General features: G+C 41.1%; 2 protein-coding genes across 2 annotated transcripts in view; both read right to left on the reverse strand.

Moving 5' to 3' along the window:
* LOC120109976 (cucumisin-like) lies at nt 1-4,713 on the reverse strand. The gene is made up of 10 exons (XM_039123923.1): nt 4,630-4,713; nt 4,446-4,534; nt 3,182-3,279; nt 2,952-3,095; nt 2,307-2,406; nt 1,693-2,203; nt 1,293-1,612; nt 1,083-1,194; nt 780-993; nt 1-689 (listed from the first exon to the last, which is right to left on the reverse strand). The coding sequence occupies exons 1-10, from the start codon at nt 4,711-4,713 to the stop codon at nt 67-69; spliced, it is 2,295 nt and encodes a 764-aa protein (XP_038979851.1). The 3' UTR covers nt 1-66.
* A 10,412-nt stretch (nt 4,714-15,125) lies between these two features.
* LOC103699310 (cucumisin-like) overlaps nt 15,126-19,395 on the reverse strand; it is a 4,709-nt gene continuing 439 nt past the window's right edge. Inside the window, exons 3-10 of the mRNA XM_039123924.1 lie at nt 18,306-18,403; nt 18,076-18,219; nt 17,432-17,531; nt 16,818-17,328; nt 16,418-16,737; nt 16,208-16,319; nt 15,905-16,118; nt 15,126-15,814 (exon numbers count right to left, since the gene is read on the reverse strand). Of these exons, the coding sequence (XP_038979852.1) occupies nt 15,192-15,814; nt 15,905-16,118; nt 16,208-16,319; nt 16,418-16,737; nt 16,818-17,328; nt 17,432-17,531; nt 18,076-18,219; nt 18,306-18,403 (2,122 nt within the window). The 3' untranslated portion in view covers nt 15,126-15,191. The remainder of the gene's footprint in view (nt 15,815-15,904; nt 16,119-16,207; nt 16,320-16,417; nt 16,738-16,817; nt 17,329-17,431; nt 17,532-18,075; nt 18,220-18,305; nt 18,404-19,395) is intronic.

Here is a 19,395-nt window from a genome sequence, read left to right on the forward strand (position 1 = left end):
GCAATCTTATTACTGAGCACAGATGATATTAAGCAGAGAAGTAACAGTAGGGATGTTGTCAATTAATTAATTGGCACCAAGGATCCCATTATTGTGGTGCCTGGAGGAGCCGTCAAACGATCGTCGCACGCGAGCAGCCATCGGTTCATCATCATCAGGAGGAAGCGTTGTGTACACCACGAGCGGCATCCTCACGGTATGCGTCGCATCCCTCCATACGATGTACCCAGAAATGAATTGCTGCGATATAGCTCCACCACGGACCGTAACGGTAAAGGACTTCGTCTCCCCAACAGAAGAGAAGGAAAGGAGCGAAGGGGTGACGCTGACCGTCAAAGGATATGGCGCAGCCCAAGAGGCGTAGTACGTCGAGTTCGGCGCTCCCACGTTGGTCACCGTCCGAGGAAAGACCCCTAGAATTCTCTGCCCATCAATCACAGATAGCGCAAAGGATGGGTAGTTGAGGCCCCATGCATTCCCGATGGTGGTGGTGTTCGGGCAAGTGCTCGAGTCACCGGTGACCAGCCTAAGAGTGCTCGTGTTGTAGCCCTGCTTGCAGAGGAAGTCGACGTAATCTTTCTCGGATGCATCAAAGATCAATCCTGGAGTCAGAGCCTTTCTCGGGTCGATCTGGCCTGCGCCGTAGGCAAACTCGGCATCTGCGTTCTTCCTTGGATCCATGACAGTCGCTGCAAACCATGATATTAGTCATCTTCAGGTGAAATCGAACTTATGAAACGCAAAGAAAAGCTCCATTTTCTTGATCCCGTTTGCTTTACCAGTTGTCATGAGAGCAGACTTGATGGCAGCAGGCGACCACCCGGGGTGTGCCGATTTGATGTAGGCAGCAGCGCCGCTAACGTGAGGACAAGACATGGACGTGCCGGAGATCACATTATACTTCACTCTCAGTGGGTCGTCTTCGGAGACCGAAGGTGGCGCCACCGGAGACCAGGCAGCGAGAATATCTACGCCAGGTGCAGTCAGATCGGGCTGTCGATATTGCCAGTTATTCAGAATCTCATGACAGTACTAATGGGGATAGAGGAATGAATTCAAATGAAGCAAGGAACGGGTGGTACCTTGAGCATGTCGGGGACGACTGTATTGGGTCCTCTAGATGAGAACGAGACCACAGTTGGAGCCATGACATCTTCAATTGTCTCGCCCATCAAGATTGTTGCAAAAGGATTGCTGACATGGGATTGAGCTCGTGTGTTCAGTAAAACAGGAGCAGCTAATTAGCATCAGAGAAAATGAGATCATTGATTTGCTGCAATCCTCTTACGTACCTAGTGGACTGGATGTATGCCAATATTTGCGCACCATCTTCTACGCTGATCACAGTTGCAGGTAATGGGTAAGAGAAGGCCAAGTCGGAGTACTCCGAGTCGCTCATGATGACTCCAAGACCATGGGCCATCAAGACACCAGAACCATCCGAAATGCTGTCGCAAAGCACTATCTTGTGCTCTGTTTTGTAGGAATTCAGACTACCAGGAAAGCAATACTTGGAGATATCACCTGATGCACCTGCTGAGATGTTTGGAGCACCTCCCCCATATATCAATGAATATGTGCCCACGAGCGCGAATCGATTAATGGAGTTTCCCTACATGTTGGGAGCATATTAAGCAAGATAAGCTAGTAACTTTTAGATTTTAAATCTATAAAATAGGATCCAGTACTCACAATGAAGATCTGTCCATTGCCGAGGGCAACTTTGGCTATAAATTTCCTGTCGATGGAGCTCGCGGCAACAGTGATTGTCCAAGGAGCGACATTAGTCACTGTTCGTGGGTCAGGACCAGAATTGCCTGCAGAATTGGCTGTTAAGATGCCATTCTTCATCGCATGGAACGACCCGATGGCTATGGGATCATCGAAGAAAGGACGAGGGGGTCCTCCGAGGGAGACGGACAGTATGTCAACTCCATCAGCAATGGCATCATCAAATGCAGCCAAGATGTCAGCTGATGCACATCCAAAGCTCCAGCACACTTTGTACATTGCAATCCTTGCTTTTGGTACTCCACCTCTTGCAGTGCCAAATGCCAGGCCAAAGTAGCTAGTGTCGGGCACCAGTGCTCCTGCAGCAGTGGAGGAAGTGTGTGTGCCATGTCCCTCAGAGTCTCTCGGGGATTTGAAGTCCGTGCTGGCGTAGATACCTTCACTATTGTAGTACCTTCCTCCAATGATCTTGCTGTTGCAGGGAATCGTTCAGAAGTAATGAAGTGGTTAGATGCTTGCACCTAGGGTCATATTTTCTGCCTCTTAACAATGGACAGAGAAGAAAGAGGGATTACTTGTTGCAAGTGAAGTTTGAGCCTTGACAGATCCCTTTCCATTTGGCAGGTGGGGGACCCATGTCCTTATCACTGAAACTATCAGACTCCGGCCAAATTCCTGAAAATTCAGATGCATGATCTTCAGATTAAATTCCTAGATCTACGTGGTGGGATGTATGGATTAGAATTTTAGGAGATGAAAAAGGATCCAAGTGCATAAAATGGCCATCATGAAGAAAGGATTGAAGATGGAAGAAAAATAGGTGCATATGAGGAATGGGTCCATGAATCACCTCACAACGAATCGTTAGGGAAAGATTAAGGTGGCAAAGGCACAAGATATTGATGACTGTTTTGCTTAGCACCACAGAGTGCAAAAGAGAGGAGAACTCATGTTAACATAGATGGAAGCTGTAAGATGCGGCGAAGTATTGAACCAGAAAGGTGCAGATGATCCTTTTTTTTTTGTGATGGAAGAAAGATTGGATATAACGTTTGATACAACGAGCGATATGGTATGTTTGATATACTTTAATCATGTATTTAGATTGGAGTGATGTTTGTTTGTTATTGGCTGCTGAAATGATATTTTGATTGAATTTAAGTAACCGGGAGGGCAGAGCCAGTGTGTGGTGCGGCCAAGCAAATTACGTCAATATATACCTGTGTCAAGCAGTCCAACGATGACATCTCCTTCACTAGGAAAGCGTACAGTTCCACCAAGCGTAAGACCCATGAAATCCCATGACTTCGTGGTATGAAGCTTGATTATGGTATTTGGAAGAACAGAGACCACTCCATCCATCTCTGCGGTCACATATAGAAATGAGTAAGGGAACGAGAACATTTAACCTAATCAAATGATGCATGTCTTATTGCTTAGTAATTCTTACCCCGAATCCTTGTAGCTTCTTTGTCAGTCAACCTAGCAGCAAATCCATTGAAGCTTCTCCCATAACTGTACACAAGAGACTCTTTGGCACCAGAAGAACTGCAGTTAGGGGACCACCATAACTTGTTAGCATATTTAGGATAACACCTCTCTTAATGCTGCCCAATAAATTGGAATTTATTTAACAAAAAGCTAGAATTTAAAGTGTCTATTATTTTTTGGTTTTCCAAATGAATGATGCTATATTTTAATTACTAAGCTATGAGACCATGAGTTGAACCATATGAAAAGGTAAAGACTCATTATAACAAACTTTATTCTTGAGCTATTATCAGCAATACATACTTTTGCTACATGTTAAGTACATCTATTGTTCTGAGATCTCATTGGGAAAAATCATGAAAGACAAGAAATGCATTGCTAATGTACACATAAAAACTATAGATCGATGAAATAGCTAAGCATTACAAACTTAGTTAATATCCCTGAATAACCATGATATATAATATGGTGAAAATATCTTTATAATATAATTTAATATGGAGATAATAACATTAAAATTTATAGATAAAAAGCATATAATCTTTATTTCACACTTTTTAATTTGATTTTCTGTTTAGGTAAGGGATATGATCTTGACAGCTGTGATTTTATCAAGTATTCCAATGGATCATTACCTCCACAAAATTATACAAGACATTGCATGAAATGAAAGCCAGAAAAGGTTTACTTGAAGAACTATGAATAATAGCGTCTCTCCTATAAATATTATATTTTCTGGGTATTTATAGGCTTTTGGTTGGGTCTTGCTTACATAATAAGAAAAAAATTTGAAGCAACTGCACCAAGAAGAGTGATTGTGTTGTTATCTATTCATTTATAATAAAAAGTCTTTAAATCAATTGAGATCACATGTATCCTTTCACTAGTATTTAGACTAGGAAATAGATGAATAATTTTTTCATGCTATTAAGCTTTTTCATTTTTTGTGTATGTGTGCATGGAGTATGTCGCATGCGACCAGGATAGTCCTATCATATTATCACAATATTATTCTTTAGTGAGTCCAATCCAGTTGTCCCCCTATTAACATGTACGGTTTTTAACTAGTAGAAGGGATGAACAAGCTTCATAACTTTTTAGGAATATGTTTGGGATATTTGAACCAATTTAAAAACAATTTGGCGCAATGTAACCTTGCAAGCTAATTTCTTATCAGCACAGACTATTGGATAACTACAACTAGCCAAACTATATGTAGTGACCTTCCAAGGGCAGCTTCTAGGATGGAGTGATGCATTGACTTGGCAGCAAACCCACCCTTAGGCTTTTCCCCCATGTACACAATGTGGACCTGCACCCAGCTCAGTTAATAAATTAAAAAACTCCTTGCGAACTCATACTGAAAATAGGGAAAGAGAAATACCAAAAAAAAAAAAAAAAGATTACCTTTCTTTCCTCAGTGCAATGACAACATATCAGAAAGGATGCAACTACAAGCGTATAAAGAAGGAAAAATGGCTTCGTGGCCATTGATAGGAGTCCTAAAACACTCGGAACGCTTCCCTGAACAGATTCGATTCAACCACAGATGCCCCATTGGCATGGAGATCTGAGCTATTTATAAGCCAGCCCATTCACGTCTTCCAATCAATGACTCTTTGCCCTCTCCGTTGACAAACTAGATAATGAGCATCACTTGGCAACCTCCGCCACCAAATAGATGAGAACAATCGCCAGTATCAAACCTCTTCTCGTTGTCCTCTCCAATTCGTTCCTTTTTCAGTCATTGACTCTTACTTCCTCATCATATTTGAGATGAGAACTAGCAAACAGACGGAGGATTTGAGTTTCCAAGGTTTTTAAGCTACGTTGTAAATTGAGTTCTTTGCGTTTTTTGTTGTCATGTTCTGCGTGATGAGTTTGTGGACAGTTGGTTGATAGCTCCGCTGCAGTGCCGACTGTCCATGAGCCTGGCAACGAAAGGAAAAGGAGGAAGTATGGATGGGCTTTCCAAAGTGAACGATCTATTTTTTTTTCGGAAGGAGGCCGACGATCTGGTCAACGGTCGACGCTAAACTCTGTTCTTGGGACCTTGGGTTGACCACATCACTGTTCAGCGGCTACCACATCACTGAATAAAAGAACCTCTGTAGTAATGTTACGAAGCTTACTACCGACAGTTGTGTTTGTATTTCACATATGTGATATGTGGATAGGAAAAACAACGTTGTCTTCATGATTTTAAAGAATAAAATTAAAAGGTTAATGGTGCTTCTGGATTTTGAGTATGGTTTTCTGAGTTCAGAACTATGACTCTTTTTTCTCAAAGTCCAGTGGAAATCTCGGCAGAAATTGTTTTCTTCACTGGTCATAGTAGGCTCTTTTCTATCCGAAGTTGCTTTCCATCAATTTCAGCAGCAGTGTAACAATCAATTTCAAATAGGAGACCAAGTCTAAACTATTCCAAAATTTCTAGTAGATGACATTTTGGTCCATCAATCAAACAAGAAAAGAAGATTTTGAGGCGTACAGGCTAAAGTTCATCAGTAATGACCACATCATTCGAGATTCAAGCAGCTTGGGCAAGCAACATCTGATAGATACTCAAATGAACTTTGAAATGATGCTACGGTATGAACAATTTCCAGTCAGAGCAATGAAATCTAAACAATCGTTTGATAGGATAAACAAATAAATAGATAATTATATACCAAAATACTGGCAGCCTGATTTGGTCATTGCTAGTATTTCAGCTCTGCGAAATTAAAGTTAGGAACACCATCCCCTCCCTCCCCCAAGCTTTTGCAACATGCTTTTCCCTGTGCATTTAAAAAATCTGAAAATAGAAGTTTTCTCAATAGATCAATTGAATTTTGTCTTTAGACTATAAATCTGCTTGTATGATGAACCTTGGCAGCCTGTGTGCAGATGGGAGAGTGTTGCTGCTAGTAAGATATGGTGAGAACCCCTGTAATAAGTTCCATTTAACAAATAGTCCCTCGTATATATATGTGGCATTGATTCTATACGAATTTACTACTGTACAAAAAGAGGGGCCAGGGACTAAAGATTAAATTATCATAAAAAAACATTGGCTGGAATACCTTTTTTATATATTTTTTTTCACCAATACCCTTTGAGATCTTTTCGTCTCTGATGTAGCACAAATGCGGGGAAAGAGAAGAAGAAGGAAGAACAAGAGAAGGAGAAGGAAGAAGAGGTTCTAGGGACGCAGGAAGAAGAGAAGGGAGGAGGAGGAAGAAGAAGAATAAGATGTGGGAAAAAAAAATTCTTAATCATTCATTAAAACTCTAATCATGAAAGTAGTCCCCTATATATAGGGCCAAATAAACACAATTAACATAAAACCCCCTTACACAAAAATAACTCCTAATAAGCCCACAAGTAACACAAATAAGCCCTAAAATGTAAATGAACCCAGAAATAAAATAACTAAAATAAATATGCAAATAAGCGGGTCTGACTCAATCTAGGGGCTCAGGATCATCTAGATGAAGGGCTCTGATGTCCCCATCAACTCCTCCCGGGTGAGAAAAACTCGACTCCGTCGAGTACAGGTCTGACCGGCTGTCGTACTGCTCCAGAAGATCGGGATCAAGGCGCTGCAACTGTGCTCTGGAAATTCACGTCACATCAGACTTTGGTCAACCTTTCCACCGAACAAGGTAACGTTGGTAACCACCGTTCCTGGTTGAAATAACCTGCTCATCCAATATATGTTCTATTTGTTCTCTGTGTGCATGAAATTTGGGAAGTGGTGGCTCAACAGCAGGTAATAGATCAGGGTGTCCAACATGGGCAGGTATATCAATAAAGGGGTTAGAAGGCATGAATATTGTCTTTTTGTATGGGACTAAATCTTCAATATTAAATGTCGCACTAATCCCATAGTCATCAGGAAGATTCACAATATATGCATTCGAATTGATTTTGTTTAAGATTTTGAACGGTTCCACACTACAAATTTGTAATTTCTTAAACGTATCTGAAGAAAATCGTTCAAGCCTGATTCTTATCATGACGTAATCTTTTTTACTTAACTCTTTATAACGTCTGTGTAAATCAGCAAGGAATTTATATTTTAAGTTATTAAAATGAGTACAATTGCTAACTTCTTGATGCAATGAATGTGGATGTGATGCAATTGATTGTGCAGACTCAAAGACTCTATACTGATGAGACATGAAAAACAGGTCTATGGGTTGCCTAGGTTTGTAATCATGCACCACTTCGAATGGATCCATACCTATGGACTTGTTAACCAAACTATTACATACAAACTCAACTATCGGTAATATTAAATCCCAGGTCCTAGTATATGCATTTGGGTTGAGCCTATGGTGTGGAAGGTTGGGCAGATATACTCCGAAAACTAGATCAATTGCATGTTGGATATCACGCATCGGAGAAAGTGCATCCGGAAGATCATCAGGGACTACATCATTAAACTCCTCTAGAAGGAAAACTACTATAGGGAAATGTTCAAGATTGTACTCCATATGGGTATCTTTAGCTACAAGTGACAATTCAGGTGACTGGCTCTCAATATCTGTCACTACCTCTTCGATAGTAGTGATGTGAAGTGGCTTGGTTGTACTTAGATCAGTAGTCTCCATTTGGAAATCATTTTGGACAAAGTCTAATTCTGTAGGTTCGTCTTCAAAGTCTTCTTCATAGTCTTCTATATTTGGTTCATAGACTTCTTCGACATATTCGACCTCTTGGCTCCTAACGTCTGGTTCAGTAATCAGGTAGATTCTAATGGAACATTGGGATGCTATGTGGTCGAATTGTTGACACCTTGAGCATTGGGTTTGGTGCCCAAAAAAATGGGGAAGAATTACAGGTGGGGTTGGCGGTGTAGAGGTCCTAGAATTCTGCATGAGCTCACGGATCTCTTGTGTGAATTCCTTGTATCCAGCCCGCATGGCAACGATCTGTTCTATGATAGATCTCAAAATATCGGAATTCATGGTAGCTACAGGGATTTTAGGTTGATTGAGATAGTACTCCATATCACTACAGGTTGGCTTGCAATGATGACACTGGGTGATAATGCGAAATGCAGTGTCACTAATGAAACCCTAATAAATATGATGCAGGACCAAATTTGATGCAGGACAACCTATTAATGCAATCTATTATGATTTCAGAAATCAGCAAGTTTTCACAAGAATAACTTAAAATTTAAATGTTGCTGATTTTTTTTACTTCGGTTATTCAGAATTAAGGATTAAGATTATTCAATTTAAGAAATTAGATTGCAATCAAGTAGTACAGTTATTCTGATCCTAAAGTAATCTGATCGAATAATATTGAGAAACGTCCTGTTACTAAGGTGTGCTAATTTAATATCAAGATTTAATGGATAAAAGGGCGGGTTCGGAAGTGAAAAGTTCAATGTTCTGAATTGTGACAGCAATATAAATTTTCAAAATGTAGCTATCATACAAGAGAACTAGAACATAATTAAATGAACAAGCCAGAAAAAGTAGAAACCTATCACCTGTCGGAAAGCAGACGACCAGAATGGTGCGCTCGAGGGTTGGGGCAACGATCAGGAGCGAAGTGTAGCTGATGGGCTTGAAAAGGGAGGAGGGAGGGGTGGTGTGGCCCCTGGAGAAGAAAAGGCTCGTTGAAAGGGGCTCTGCAGTGGCTCGGCCTGCTGACTTGGGCTCGTGAGAGAGAGTCGGGGCAGGCTCCTGCTGTGTGGGCCTGAGGTCGGCCTGTGTTGGCTTTAGAAGGTGGGTGGGAGGCACGTGGGATCAGCCCGATAGGAAGGGGTTTGACGGGAAGAGGGGCGGCGGAAGGCGACAGGGGTTCGGGATGGGGACGGCCGGCAGAGGAAGCGGCAGGCGGGTGGCGGCAGTCTAGTGCAGCGGCAAACGGAGGGGAAGCCGGAGGCGGCGAGGGGCTTTGGTGGAGGGGACGGCGATGGGAGTTCGGAAGGTGGCGGCGAGGTGGAGGCAACAGTGGGCGGCGTGCGATCGGAGAAGAAGCGGTGGGGGTGGTGAAGGCAGCTAGGCGGAGCGGCGTGGTGGAAAAAAAAAACTCGAACCGGCGGTTGCGAGGGCGGCAAGACGAAGGCGGCGCTGCGGTGGAGCGGCGACGGCGGTCGCGGCAAGGACGGGCGGCGCTGTGGACGGCCGCGGTGAAACAAAAAAGTGAGCAGCAGAAGGGAAGGAGGATGGCGGAGCTCGGCGGCAAGGCGGTGAGGTGGGCGGCGGCGGCGGACGAAGGCGGTGGCGAGGGTGGTCACGATGAGGAAGATGAACAAGTACCCTTTTTTTTCCTTTTTTTTCTTTTTTTTTTTGCACGCACGTGCGGTCACGTGCGGAGCTTTTTTTTGGGGGGATTCAGGTTACCGGGTTGCGGGTTATCGGGCTGAGAACTTACCCGTTACTCTGATTCCTTCTTCAACCTCCCGATAGTTCGGAAGGACGCCGATCTTCGCGGGGGCGGCTGCAGGCCGAGGCAGGGATCACGACGGCGACTCCGCGACCTGCGACGGCAGCGAGATCACGGCCACGGCTTCGTGGCCTGCGGCGAAGGTTGGCGGCGGTCCCCTCTGTGGACCCGACGCCGACGGTTAGTGGCAGACGCGAGACCCTCGGGGCGGCGGCGCTCTCGTGGGGACGCGACGATCTCTGGTGGCGAATTGGTGGCGCTGCGAGTTGGGGCGGCAGTTGGCGCAGAAACGGCTACGGGCAGAAAGGGAAATCTTCCGGCGAGGCCCTTCCTCTGTTCTCTGTGACAACCGAGAGGGAGGATGGGGACCTGACCTCACTTCGAGGTGGTGGCCGAAGGTAGCCAGCGGCGGCGAGCGGGAGTGATGGTGGTCGCGGGTGTGACGGGCGGTGGAGGATCCCGTCGCAGAGGTTTCTTTTTTTGTTTTTTTTCTTTTTTTTCTGATGAACAGAACTGCTGGAGAGAGGGTGGGGGCCTGTTCCGATTGTTGGTGGCGGGGAGACCGACGAAGACATGGCTTTCCTTGTCTCGGGCTGCTGTGGGGTGACGGGTAGTGGAAGAAGCAACCGCATGGATTTTCCTCTTTTTTTTTATCTGTTGAAAATCGAGAGTGAGAGAGAAGGGGAAGAGCTGGATCGTGGCCTTGGCAGCAGGAGCAAAGCCAGCCTTGCTCTGATACCAAGCTGATGTAGCACAAATGCTGGGAAAGAGGAGAAGAAGGAAGAACAAGAGAGAAAAAAGGAAGAAGAGGTTCTAGGGACGCAGGAAGAAGAGAAGGGGAGGAGGAGGAAGAAGAAAAATAAAATGTGAGAAAAAGAAATTCTTAATCATTCATTAAAATCCTAATCATGAAAGTAGTCCCCTATATATAGGGCCAAATAAACACAATTAACATAAAACCCCCTTACACAAAAATAACTCCTAATAAGCCCATAAGTAACACAAATAAGCCCTAAAATACAAATAAACCCAGAAATAAAATAAATAAAATAAATATGCAAATAAACGGGTCTGACTCAATCCGAGGGCTCAGGATCATCTAGATGAAGGGCTCTGATGTCCCCATCAGTCTCCTATTAAATCCCATCACCTCCACACCCTCCTCCATCGTGCCTCCATAACCAAGGATCTCTATCCACGAACCCATCCCTCTCTAGTTCTTTATAAGTCTTTCTTGTGCCCCCTTATTTCTCTGAACTCTCCTTTTTTTGGATATTTGAACTATCCATCTTGGTTTTTTTCTCATATTAATTGCAAAACCAATTGTTTGGCTCTCTATATCCAAATAAAATTTAGAGCCATTTTATCGGGATTACAAATAATCAATTAGATTATACATAATTTAATTTGTATTTCTTTTATTAGCTTTAATAGGTATCTACAGGTCCACTCTAATTGCCAAATTGAATATGTGTACAGGGGAAGGAGAAGGAAAGGAGGGGAATGGAAGGTTGGTTGCTTGACAATGAGAAGTAGACAAGTTAGGTATATTGGATATTATAGGATGATGACTTGATCGGGACTTATAAAGACAAGGCCAATAGATAGGAAGGGCATGCAGAGAATAAAAAGGAGCAATATTTCATAATCAGCTTTTCATTTATGAAGGCAATCAAATAACTAGCTATTTGATGAATAGGAAAAGTATTGATGATGATCATCAAAGATGGACAACTGATTTCTCTGTGATCATTTTAGCTTTGCTTAATAAGACACTACAATAAGGGATTACCCACTTTTCATATACGAAAGGAAAAAAAAAGGAGAAGGGTAGGGGGCGGTGGAATAAGAAAGTTCATAAATCTTCCTTTTATGTGTTAATCTATTTGTTATATCATATTAAAAAAAGACACAAATAAAGAGTATATCATCAATTAATTCATGCATATCATAAGTTGGCAATTGTGAAAGTTTGTTACTTAACATGTAACAGAAATTTTGCTATTAAAACTTTTTATTTATTATAATATATTATATTGATATTTTGAATTTCAAATGCAGTTGAAATAACAATAATAATAATAATATCAAAACAGATGTTTAATATAGTTTGTTATATGCTTTCCATTATAATTTATTTTATGCTAGTTTTATCCAAATAATAGTATTAGGACAACTGACTAGCAACTCCCTTTGTCCAAACTCTAGTCAAATGTCTCCTTATATTGTATTTATCTATTTATGGGATCATGTAAAAGACAAAAATAAAGATATATCATCGATCAATTCATGCATATTATAATATCATAATCATTAAAATTCAATGCTTAATATACAACAAAAATTTGGCTATGAAATTTTTTTATTTATAATAATATATTATATTGCTATATTGCATTTCAAAAATAACTTCAATAATAATAATATCAAAACAATAAATATTATATAATGTCTATTATAATTTATTATATGCTAGTTTTATCTAAGTAACAAATCAGGCTAACCAAATTTATAACTAATTTTCTAATCATCAACTCTTTTTATTCAAATTGTAATCACATCTCTTCTATTGCCGGCACAAGTATATTATCAATCAATTAGTGTATATTATAATTAAAAATTATTTAAATTTATTATTTAATATGTAATGTAATAGAAATTTGACTATTGAAATTTTTATTTACTATTTCTCTCAAAAAAAATTCTATTCACTATAATTTTTTATATTATTATATTACATTTCAGGAATAGCTTAAATAATAATATCAAAACAATCAATTTATTATAGCTTATTAGTTACTTTTCATTATAAGTTATTATATATTTTTTTTGGTACAAATTATATGTTATTATATGCTAGCTTTATCCAAGTAATACTCGGTCAACTCTGTTTGTCCAACTCTAATGACATGTCTCCTCTGCCAGTCGCCACGTCCACTCTCAATCTAAATTCACCGTACGACCAAAACAAAATAGCAACTTGGAGCAAAAATATCACGTGACAGCTACAAATTCACTGTCTGAAAATTTATATAGTATTTTATTTTCTAACTTTGTTGGCCGAATCACACTTGCCGGATGTGAGCTGCTGTTATACCAATAAATAAATAAATTACAAGCCTCTGTTTTTTACGTGCTCGCTCGACTTTCTCTTCAAGATTCCATTCTCCGCCAGCATCTCGTCATGGGGCTCGCGACAAATAGCTCGACTGGGAAGGCGTCCGGCCCGAAGTTTCTGATCGGCGGCCAGACTGTGTTGTCAGCGGCATGCTGGACCGGCTCTACGAGGCGCAAGGCATATTTCGGTTAACAATACTCTTAATGCTACCAATAAGTTAAAATTTACTTAACAAAAAAAAATGGAATTTAAAGTGTGTGCTATTTTTCAATTTTCTTAACAATTGATGCTGGATTTTAAGTAGACTATGAGACCATGAGTCGAACCATATAAGTAGTTAAAGACCCATTACAATAAATTTTGTTCTTGAGCTATTATCCTTCTTTTTTGAATGAACATTCTTGAGTTATTATCGGCAATACATATTTTTGATACATATCAAGCACATCTGTTGCTCTAAGATCTTATTGAGAAAATCATGAAAGACAAGGAATGTATCACTAAATAACCATGATGATAATATTAAAATTTATAGATAAAAGTTAACAAAAATTATTGAGACATCTCTTCGAGTTTGAGCCAGTTACATTTGCATTCCAAAAGTTTAAAAGTTTCAATTAGCTACCAAAACATTATTTTCTTTGCAATGTAGCTCAGCTGTCTATTTGGATCTGATATCGTTAATAGACTAAGAAAAAGAGCAAAATATTCTTGATTCGGAGAGGTTGGATTGTGACTTTCACGTGATCTCAAAGTGCTCCATCCTCGATGTTTCATCAACTTGCACAGATTTAAAGCACTCTGTTCCCTCATGCATCCAACTGCATAGATCTCAAAGCACTGCACATCTATCATCCATCCGCTTGCATAGATCAAAACATTTCATCCTCTCTCATTCATCCACTTAGATAGATCTCGAAGCATTTCATTTGTCATTCATTTGCTTACACAAATTTTAAAGTGCTTCATCCTCTATCATCCATCTGATTGCACATTTTAAAGCCCTCTATCCTCTATTTGCACAGATTTTAAAGAGCTTCATCCTCTGCATCCATCCACATGCACATATCTCAAAGCGCTCCATCATCCATCCACATGCACACATTTCAAAACACTCCATCTTCTATTATTCGGCTGCCTGCATAAATCTCAAAGCATTCCATCCTCTATCATTCGTTCGCCTACACAGATCTCAAAAAAGTCTATCCTCTATCATCCATATACATATACAAATCTCAAAGCATTCCATCCTCTACCATCTATTCGTTGATATAGATCTCAAAGCACTCCATCCTTAGTCATTCATCTACCTATACAGAGCTAAAAGCACTATTTTTCAATTCATGCCAAAATAAGAGCCCTCTGCTAGATTAGTGGGAAGGGCAGTTTTGAAGCTTTACAAAAGTTTAGTTGTCAAATGATCCTCACATTGTGATGTTTTATAACAGAGACAGACGGCTGGGCCACATTATAATGAATTTGAAGTTTTGGTCGCTAGTTGGCACTTTTAAACTTTTGGGATCTAACTGTAAATGATCCAAACCTAGAGAGGTCTATCAATAATTTTACTAAAAATTTTGCAAACCGGATTTCTTGCTTTTTGGTTTTCCATTTATTTAAGGCATATTCTGGCAGCTGTAGTTTTATCAAGTGTTCCCATGGATCATTGTCTCTACAAATTATGAATTGAGACAACTCCACGAAATATTGCATGAAACTAGAGCCAAGTAAGGTTTGCTCGAACAACTGTGAATAATAGCATCTCTGCACGAACTCCGTACCATGACTCCGTCTTTGTTTAGCGGCCCCGCAGATAGATATTATATTTTCTCTATAATTATAGGCTTTTGGTTACGTGCTGCTTTCCTTTATCAAAGAATAAGAAAATATTTAAATTAAGCAACTGCACCAAAATGAGTGAATGTGCTGTTATCTACTCATTTATAGTAAAAAGTCTTTAATCAGATGAGAACGCACGTATCCTCCCTTTTTTTTCTTTACAAGCCCAGCACGAGTGCTTAAAGAGAGGCGATGACTCTCGATGATGCATTGCAGTTCAGTTCAAAAGTACTTTAGATATCCTTCTCCTCTATCTTGTCTTATCTCTCTCTCTCTCTCTCTCTTCTATCCATTTCATTTATGACGACTTGTGTGGTCGCCTTCCTCAAATTTATTTTGGATTCCAGGGTCTTGAACCCTCCTTTAATCCGTATTATTTGATCATGCAATGAAATGCTTTAGCAGCAAAACCCTGCTGTTTTTTCCAAAAAAAAGACGTAATGAAAAGAGATTATATAAGTTTTATTGCATCGAACATGCATGTAATTCTTCTTTCCCATGCAACTGAATAATTGCAGAATAGATTCACTCTCTGTTGCCAGTGGCACTCTCACAGGCAATCTTATTACTGAGCACAGATGATATTAAGCAGAGAAGTAACAGTAGGGATGTTGTCAATTAATTAATTGGCACCAAGGATCCCATTATTGTGGTGCCTGGAGGAGCCGTCAAACGATCGTCGCACGCGAGCAGCCATCGGTTCATCATCATCAGGAGGAAGCGTTGTGTACACCACGAGCGGCATCCTCACGGTATGCGTCGCATCCCTCCATACGATGTACCCAGAAATGAATTGCTGCGATATAGCTCCACCACGGACCGTAACGGTAAAGGACTTCGTCTCCCCAACAGAAGAGAAGGAAAGGAGCGAAGGGGTGACGCTGACCGTCAAAGGATATGGCGCAGCCCAAGAGGCGTAGTACGTCGAGTTCGGCGCTCCCACGTTGGTCACCGTCCGAGGAAAGACCCCTAGAATTCTCTGCCCATCAATCACAGATAGCGCAAAGGATGGGTAGTTGAGGCCCCATGCATTCCCGATGGTGGTGGTGTTCGGGCAAGTGCTCGAGTCACCGGTGACCAGCCTAAGAGTGCTCGTGTTGTAGCCCTGCTTGCAGAGGAAGTCGACGTAATCTTTCTCGGATGCATCAAAGATCAATCCTGGAGTCAGAGCCTTTCTCGGGTCGATCTGGCCTGCGCCGTAGGCAAACTCGGCATCTGCGTTCTTCCTTGGATCCATGACAGTCGCTGCAAACCATGATATTAGTCATCTTCAGGTGAAATCGAACTTATGAAACGCAAAGAAAAGCTCCATTTTCTTGATCCCGTTTGCTTTACCAGTTGTCATGAGAGCAGACTTGATGGCAGCAGGCGACCACCCGGGGTGTGCCGATTTGATGTAGGCAGCAGCGCCGCTAACGTGAGGACAAGACATGGACGTGCCGGAGATCACATTATACTTCACTCTCAGTGGGTCGTCTTCGGAGACCGAAGGTGGCGCCACCGGAGACCAGGCAGCGAGAATATCTACGCCAGGTGCAGTCAGATCGGGCTGTCGATATTGCCAGTTATTCAGAATCTCATGACAGTACTAATGGGGATAGAGGAATGAATTCAAATGAAGCAAGGAACGGGTGGTACCTTGAGCATGTCGGGGACGACTGTATTGGGTCCTCTAGATGAGAACGAGACCACAGTTGGAGCCATGACATCTTCAATTGTCTCGCCCATCAAGATTGTTGCAAAAGGATTGCTGACATGGGATTGAGCTCGTGTGTTCAGTAAAACAGGAGCAGCTAATTAGCATCAGAGAAAATGAGATCATTGATTTGCTGCAATCCTCTTACGTACCTAGTGGACTGGATGTATGCCAATATTTGCGCACCATCTTCTACGCTGATCACAGTTGCAGGTAATGGGTAAGAGAAGGCCAAGTCGGAGTACTCCGAGTCGCTCATGATGACTCCAAGACCATGGGCCATCAAGACACCAGAACCATCCGAAATGCTGTCGCAAAGCACTATCTTGTGCTCTGTTTTGTAGGAATTCAGACTACCAGGAAAGCAATACTTGGAGATATCACCTGATGCACCTGCTGAGATGTTTGGAGCACCTCCCCCATATATCAATGAATATGTGCCCACGAGCGCGAATCGATTAATGGAGTTTCCCTACATGTTGGGAGCATATTAAGCAAGATAAGCTAGTAACTTTTAGATTTTAAATCTATAAAATAGGATCCAGTACTCACAATGAAGATCTGTCCATTGCCGAGGGCAACTTTGGCTATAAATTTCCTGTCGATGGAGCTCGCGGCAACAGTGATTGTCCAAGGAGCGACATTAGTCACTGTTCGTGGGTCAGGACCAGAATTGCCTGCAGAATTGGCTGTTAAGATGCCATTCTTCATCGCATGGAACGACCCGATGGCTATGGGATCGCGGAAGAAAGGACGAGGGGGTCCTCCGAGGGAGACGGACAGTATGTCAACTCCATCAGCAATGGCATCATCAAATGCAGCCAAGATGTCAGCTGATGCACATCCAAAGCTCCAGCACACTTTGTACATTGCAATCCTTGCTTTTGGTACTCCACCTCTTGCAGTGCCAAATGCCAGGCCAAAGTAGCTAGTGTCGGGCACCAGTGCTCCTGCAGCAGTGGAGGAAGTGTGTGTGCCATGTCCCTCAGAGTCTCTCGGGGATTTGAAGTCCGTGCTGGCGTAGATACCTTCACTATTGTAGTACCTTCCTCCAATGATCTTGCTGTTGCAGGGAATCGTTCAGAAGTAATGAAGTGGTTAGATGCTTGCACCTAGGGTCATATTTTCTGCCTCTTAACAATGGACAGAGAAGAAAGAGGGATTACTTGTTGCAAGTGAAGTTTGAGCCTTGACAGATCCCTTTCCATTTGGCAGGTGGGGGACCCATGTCCTTATCACTGAAACTATCAGACTCCGGCCAAATTCCTGAAAATTCAGATGCATGATCTTCAGATTAAATTCCTAGATCTACGTGGTGGGATGTATGGATTAGAATTTTAGGAGATGAAAAAGGATCCAAGTGCATAAAATGGCCATCATGAAGAAAGGATTGAAGATGGAAGAAAAATAGGTGCATATGAGGAATGGGTCCATGAATCACCTCACAACGAATCGTTAGGGAAAGATTAAGGTGGCAAAGGCACAAGATATTGATGACTGCTTTGCTTAGCACCACAGAGTGCAAAAGAGAGGAGAACTCATGTTAACATAGATGGAAGCTGTAAGATGCGGCGAAGTATTGAACCAGAAAGGTGCAGATGATCCTTTTTTTTTGTGATGGAAGAAAGATTGGATATAACGTTTGATACAACGAGGGATATGGTATGTTTGATATACTTTAATCATGTATTTAGATTGGAGTGATGTTTGTTTGTTATTGGCTGCTGAAATGATATTTTGATTGAATTTAAGTAACCGGGAGGGCAGAGCCAGTGTGTGGTGCGGCCAAGCAAATTACGTCAATATATACCTGTGTCAAGCAGTCCAACGATGACATCTCCTTCACTAGGAAAGCGTACAGTTCCACCAAGCGTAAGACCCATGAAATCCCATGACTTCGTGGTATGAAGCTTGATTATGGTATTTGGAAGAACAGAGACCACTCCATCCATCTCTGCGGTCACATATAGAAATGAGTAAGGGAACGAGAACATTTAACCTAATCAAATGATGCATGTCTTATTGCTTAGTAATTCTTACCCTGAATCCTTGTAGCTTCTTTGTCAGTCAACCTAGCAGCAAATCCATTGAAGCTTCTCCCATAACTGTACACAAGAGACTCTTTGGCACCAGAAGAACTGCAGTTAGGGGACCACCATAACTTGTTAGCATATTTAGGATAACACCTCTCTTAATGCTGCCCAATAAATTGGAATTTATTTAACAAAAAGCTAGAATTTAAAGTGTCTATTATTTTTTGGTTTTCCAAATGAATGATGCTATATTTTAATTACTAAGCTATGAGACCATGAGTTGAACCATATGAAAAGGTAAAGACTCATTATAACAAACTTTATTCTTGAGCTATTATCAGCAATACATACTTTTGCTGCATGTTAAGTACATCTATTGTTCTGAGATCTCATTGGGAAAAATCATGAAAGACAAGAAATGCATTGCTAATGTACACATAAAAACTATAGATCGATGAAATAGCTAAGCATTACAAACTTAGTTAATATCCCTAAATAACCATGATATATAATATGGTGAAAATATCTTTATAATATAATTTAATATGGAGATAATAACATTAAAATTTATAGATAAAAAGCATATAATCTTTATTTCACACTTTTTAATTTGATTTTCTGTTTAGGTAAGGGATATGATCTTGACAGCTGTGATTTTATCAAGTATTCCAATGGATCATTACCTCCACAAAATTATACAAGACATTGCATGAAATGAAAGCCAGAAAAGGTTTACTTGAAGAACTATGAATAATAGCGTCTCTCCTATAAATATTATATTTTCTGGGTATTCATAGGCTTTTGGTTGGGTCTTGCTTACATAATAAGAAAAAAATTTGAAGCAACTGCACCAAGAAGAGTGATTGTGTTGTTATCTATTCATTTATAATAAAAAGTCTTTAAATCAATTGAGATCACATGTATCCTTTCACTAGTATTTAGACTAGGAAATAGATGAATAATTTTTTCATGCTATTAAGCTTTTTCATTTTTTGTGTATGTGTGCATGGAGTATGTCGCATGCGACCAGGATAGTCCTATCATATTATCACAATATTATTCTTTAGTGAGTCCAATCCAGTTGTCCCCCTATTAAC

Source organism: Phoenix dactylifera, chromosome 2 (assembly GCF_009389715.1).
Source record: "Phoenix dactylifera cultivar Barhee BC4 chromosome 2, palm_55x_up_171113_PBpolish2nd_filt_p, whole genome shotgun sequence".
Taxonomy (NCBI): Eukaryota; Viridiplantae; Streptophyta; class Magnoliopsida; order Arecales; family Arecaceae; genus Phoenix; species Phoenix dactylifera.

Coding starts and splice junctions, on each gene's coding strand:
- LOC120109976 (XM_039123923.1), bottom strand. CDS start 4,713: ATGGCCACGAAGCCATTTTTCCTTCTTTATACGCTTGTAGTTGCATCC. Junction 2,204..2,306: donor TCAAACTTCACTTGCAACAA/GTAATCCCTCTT, acceptor TCCCTGCAACAG/CAAGATCATTGGAGGAAGGT. Junction 690..779: donor GTCTGCTCTCATGACAACTG/GTAAAGCAAACG, acceptor CATGGTTTGCAG/CGACTGTCATGGATCCAAGG.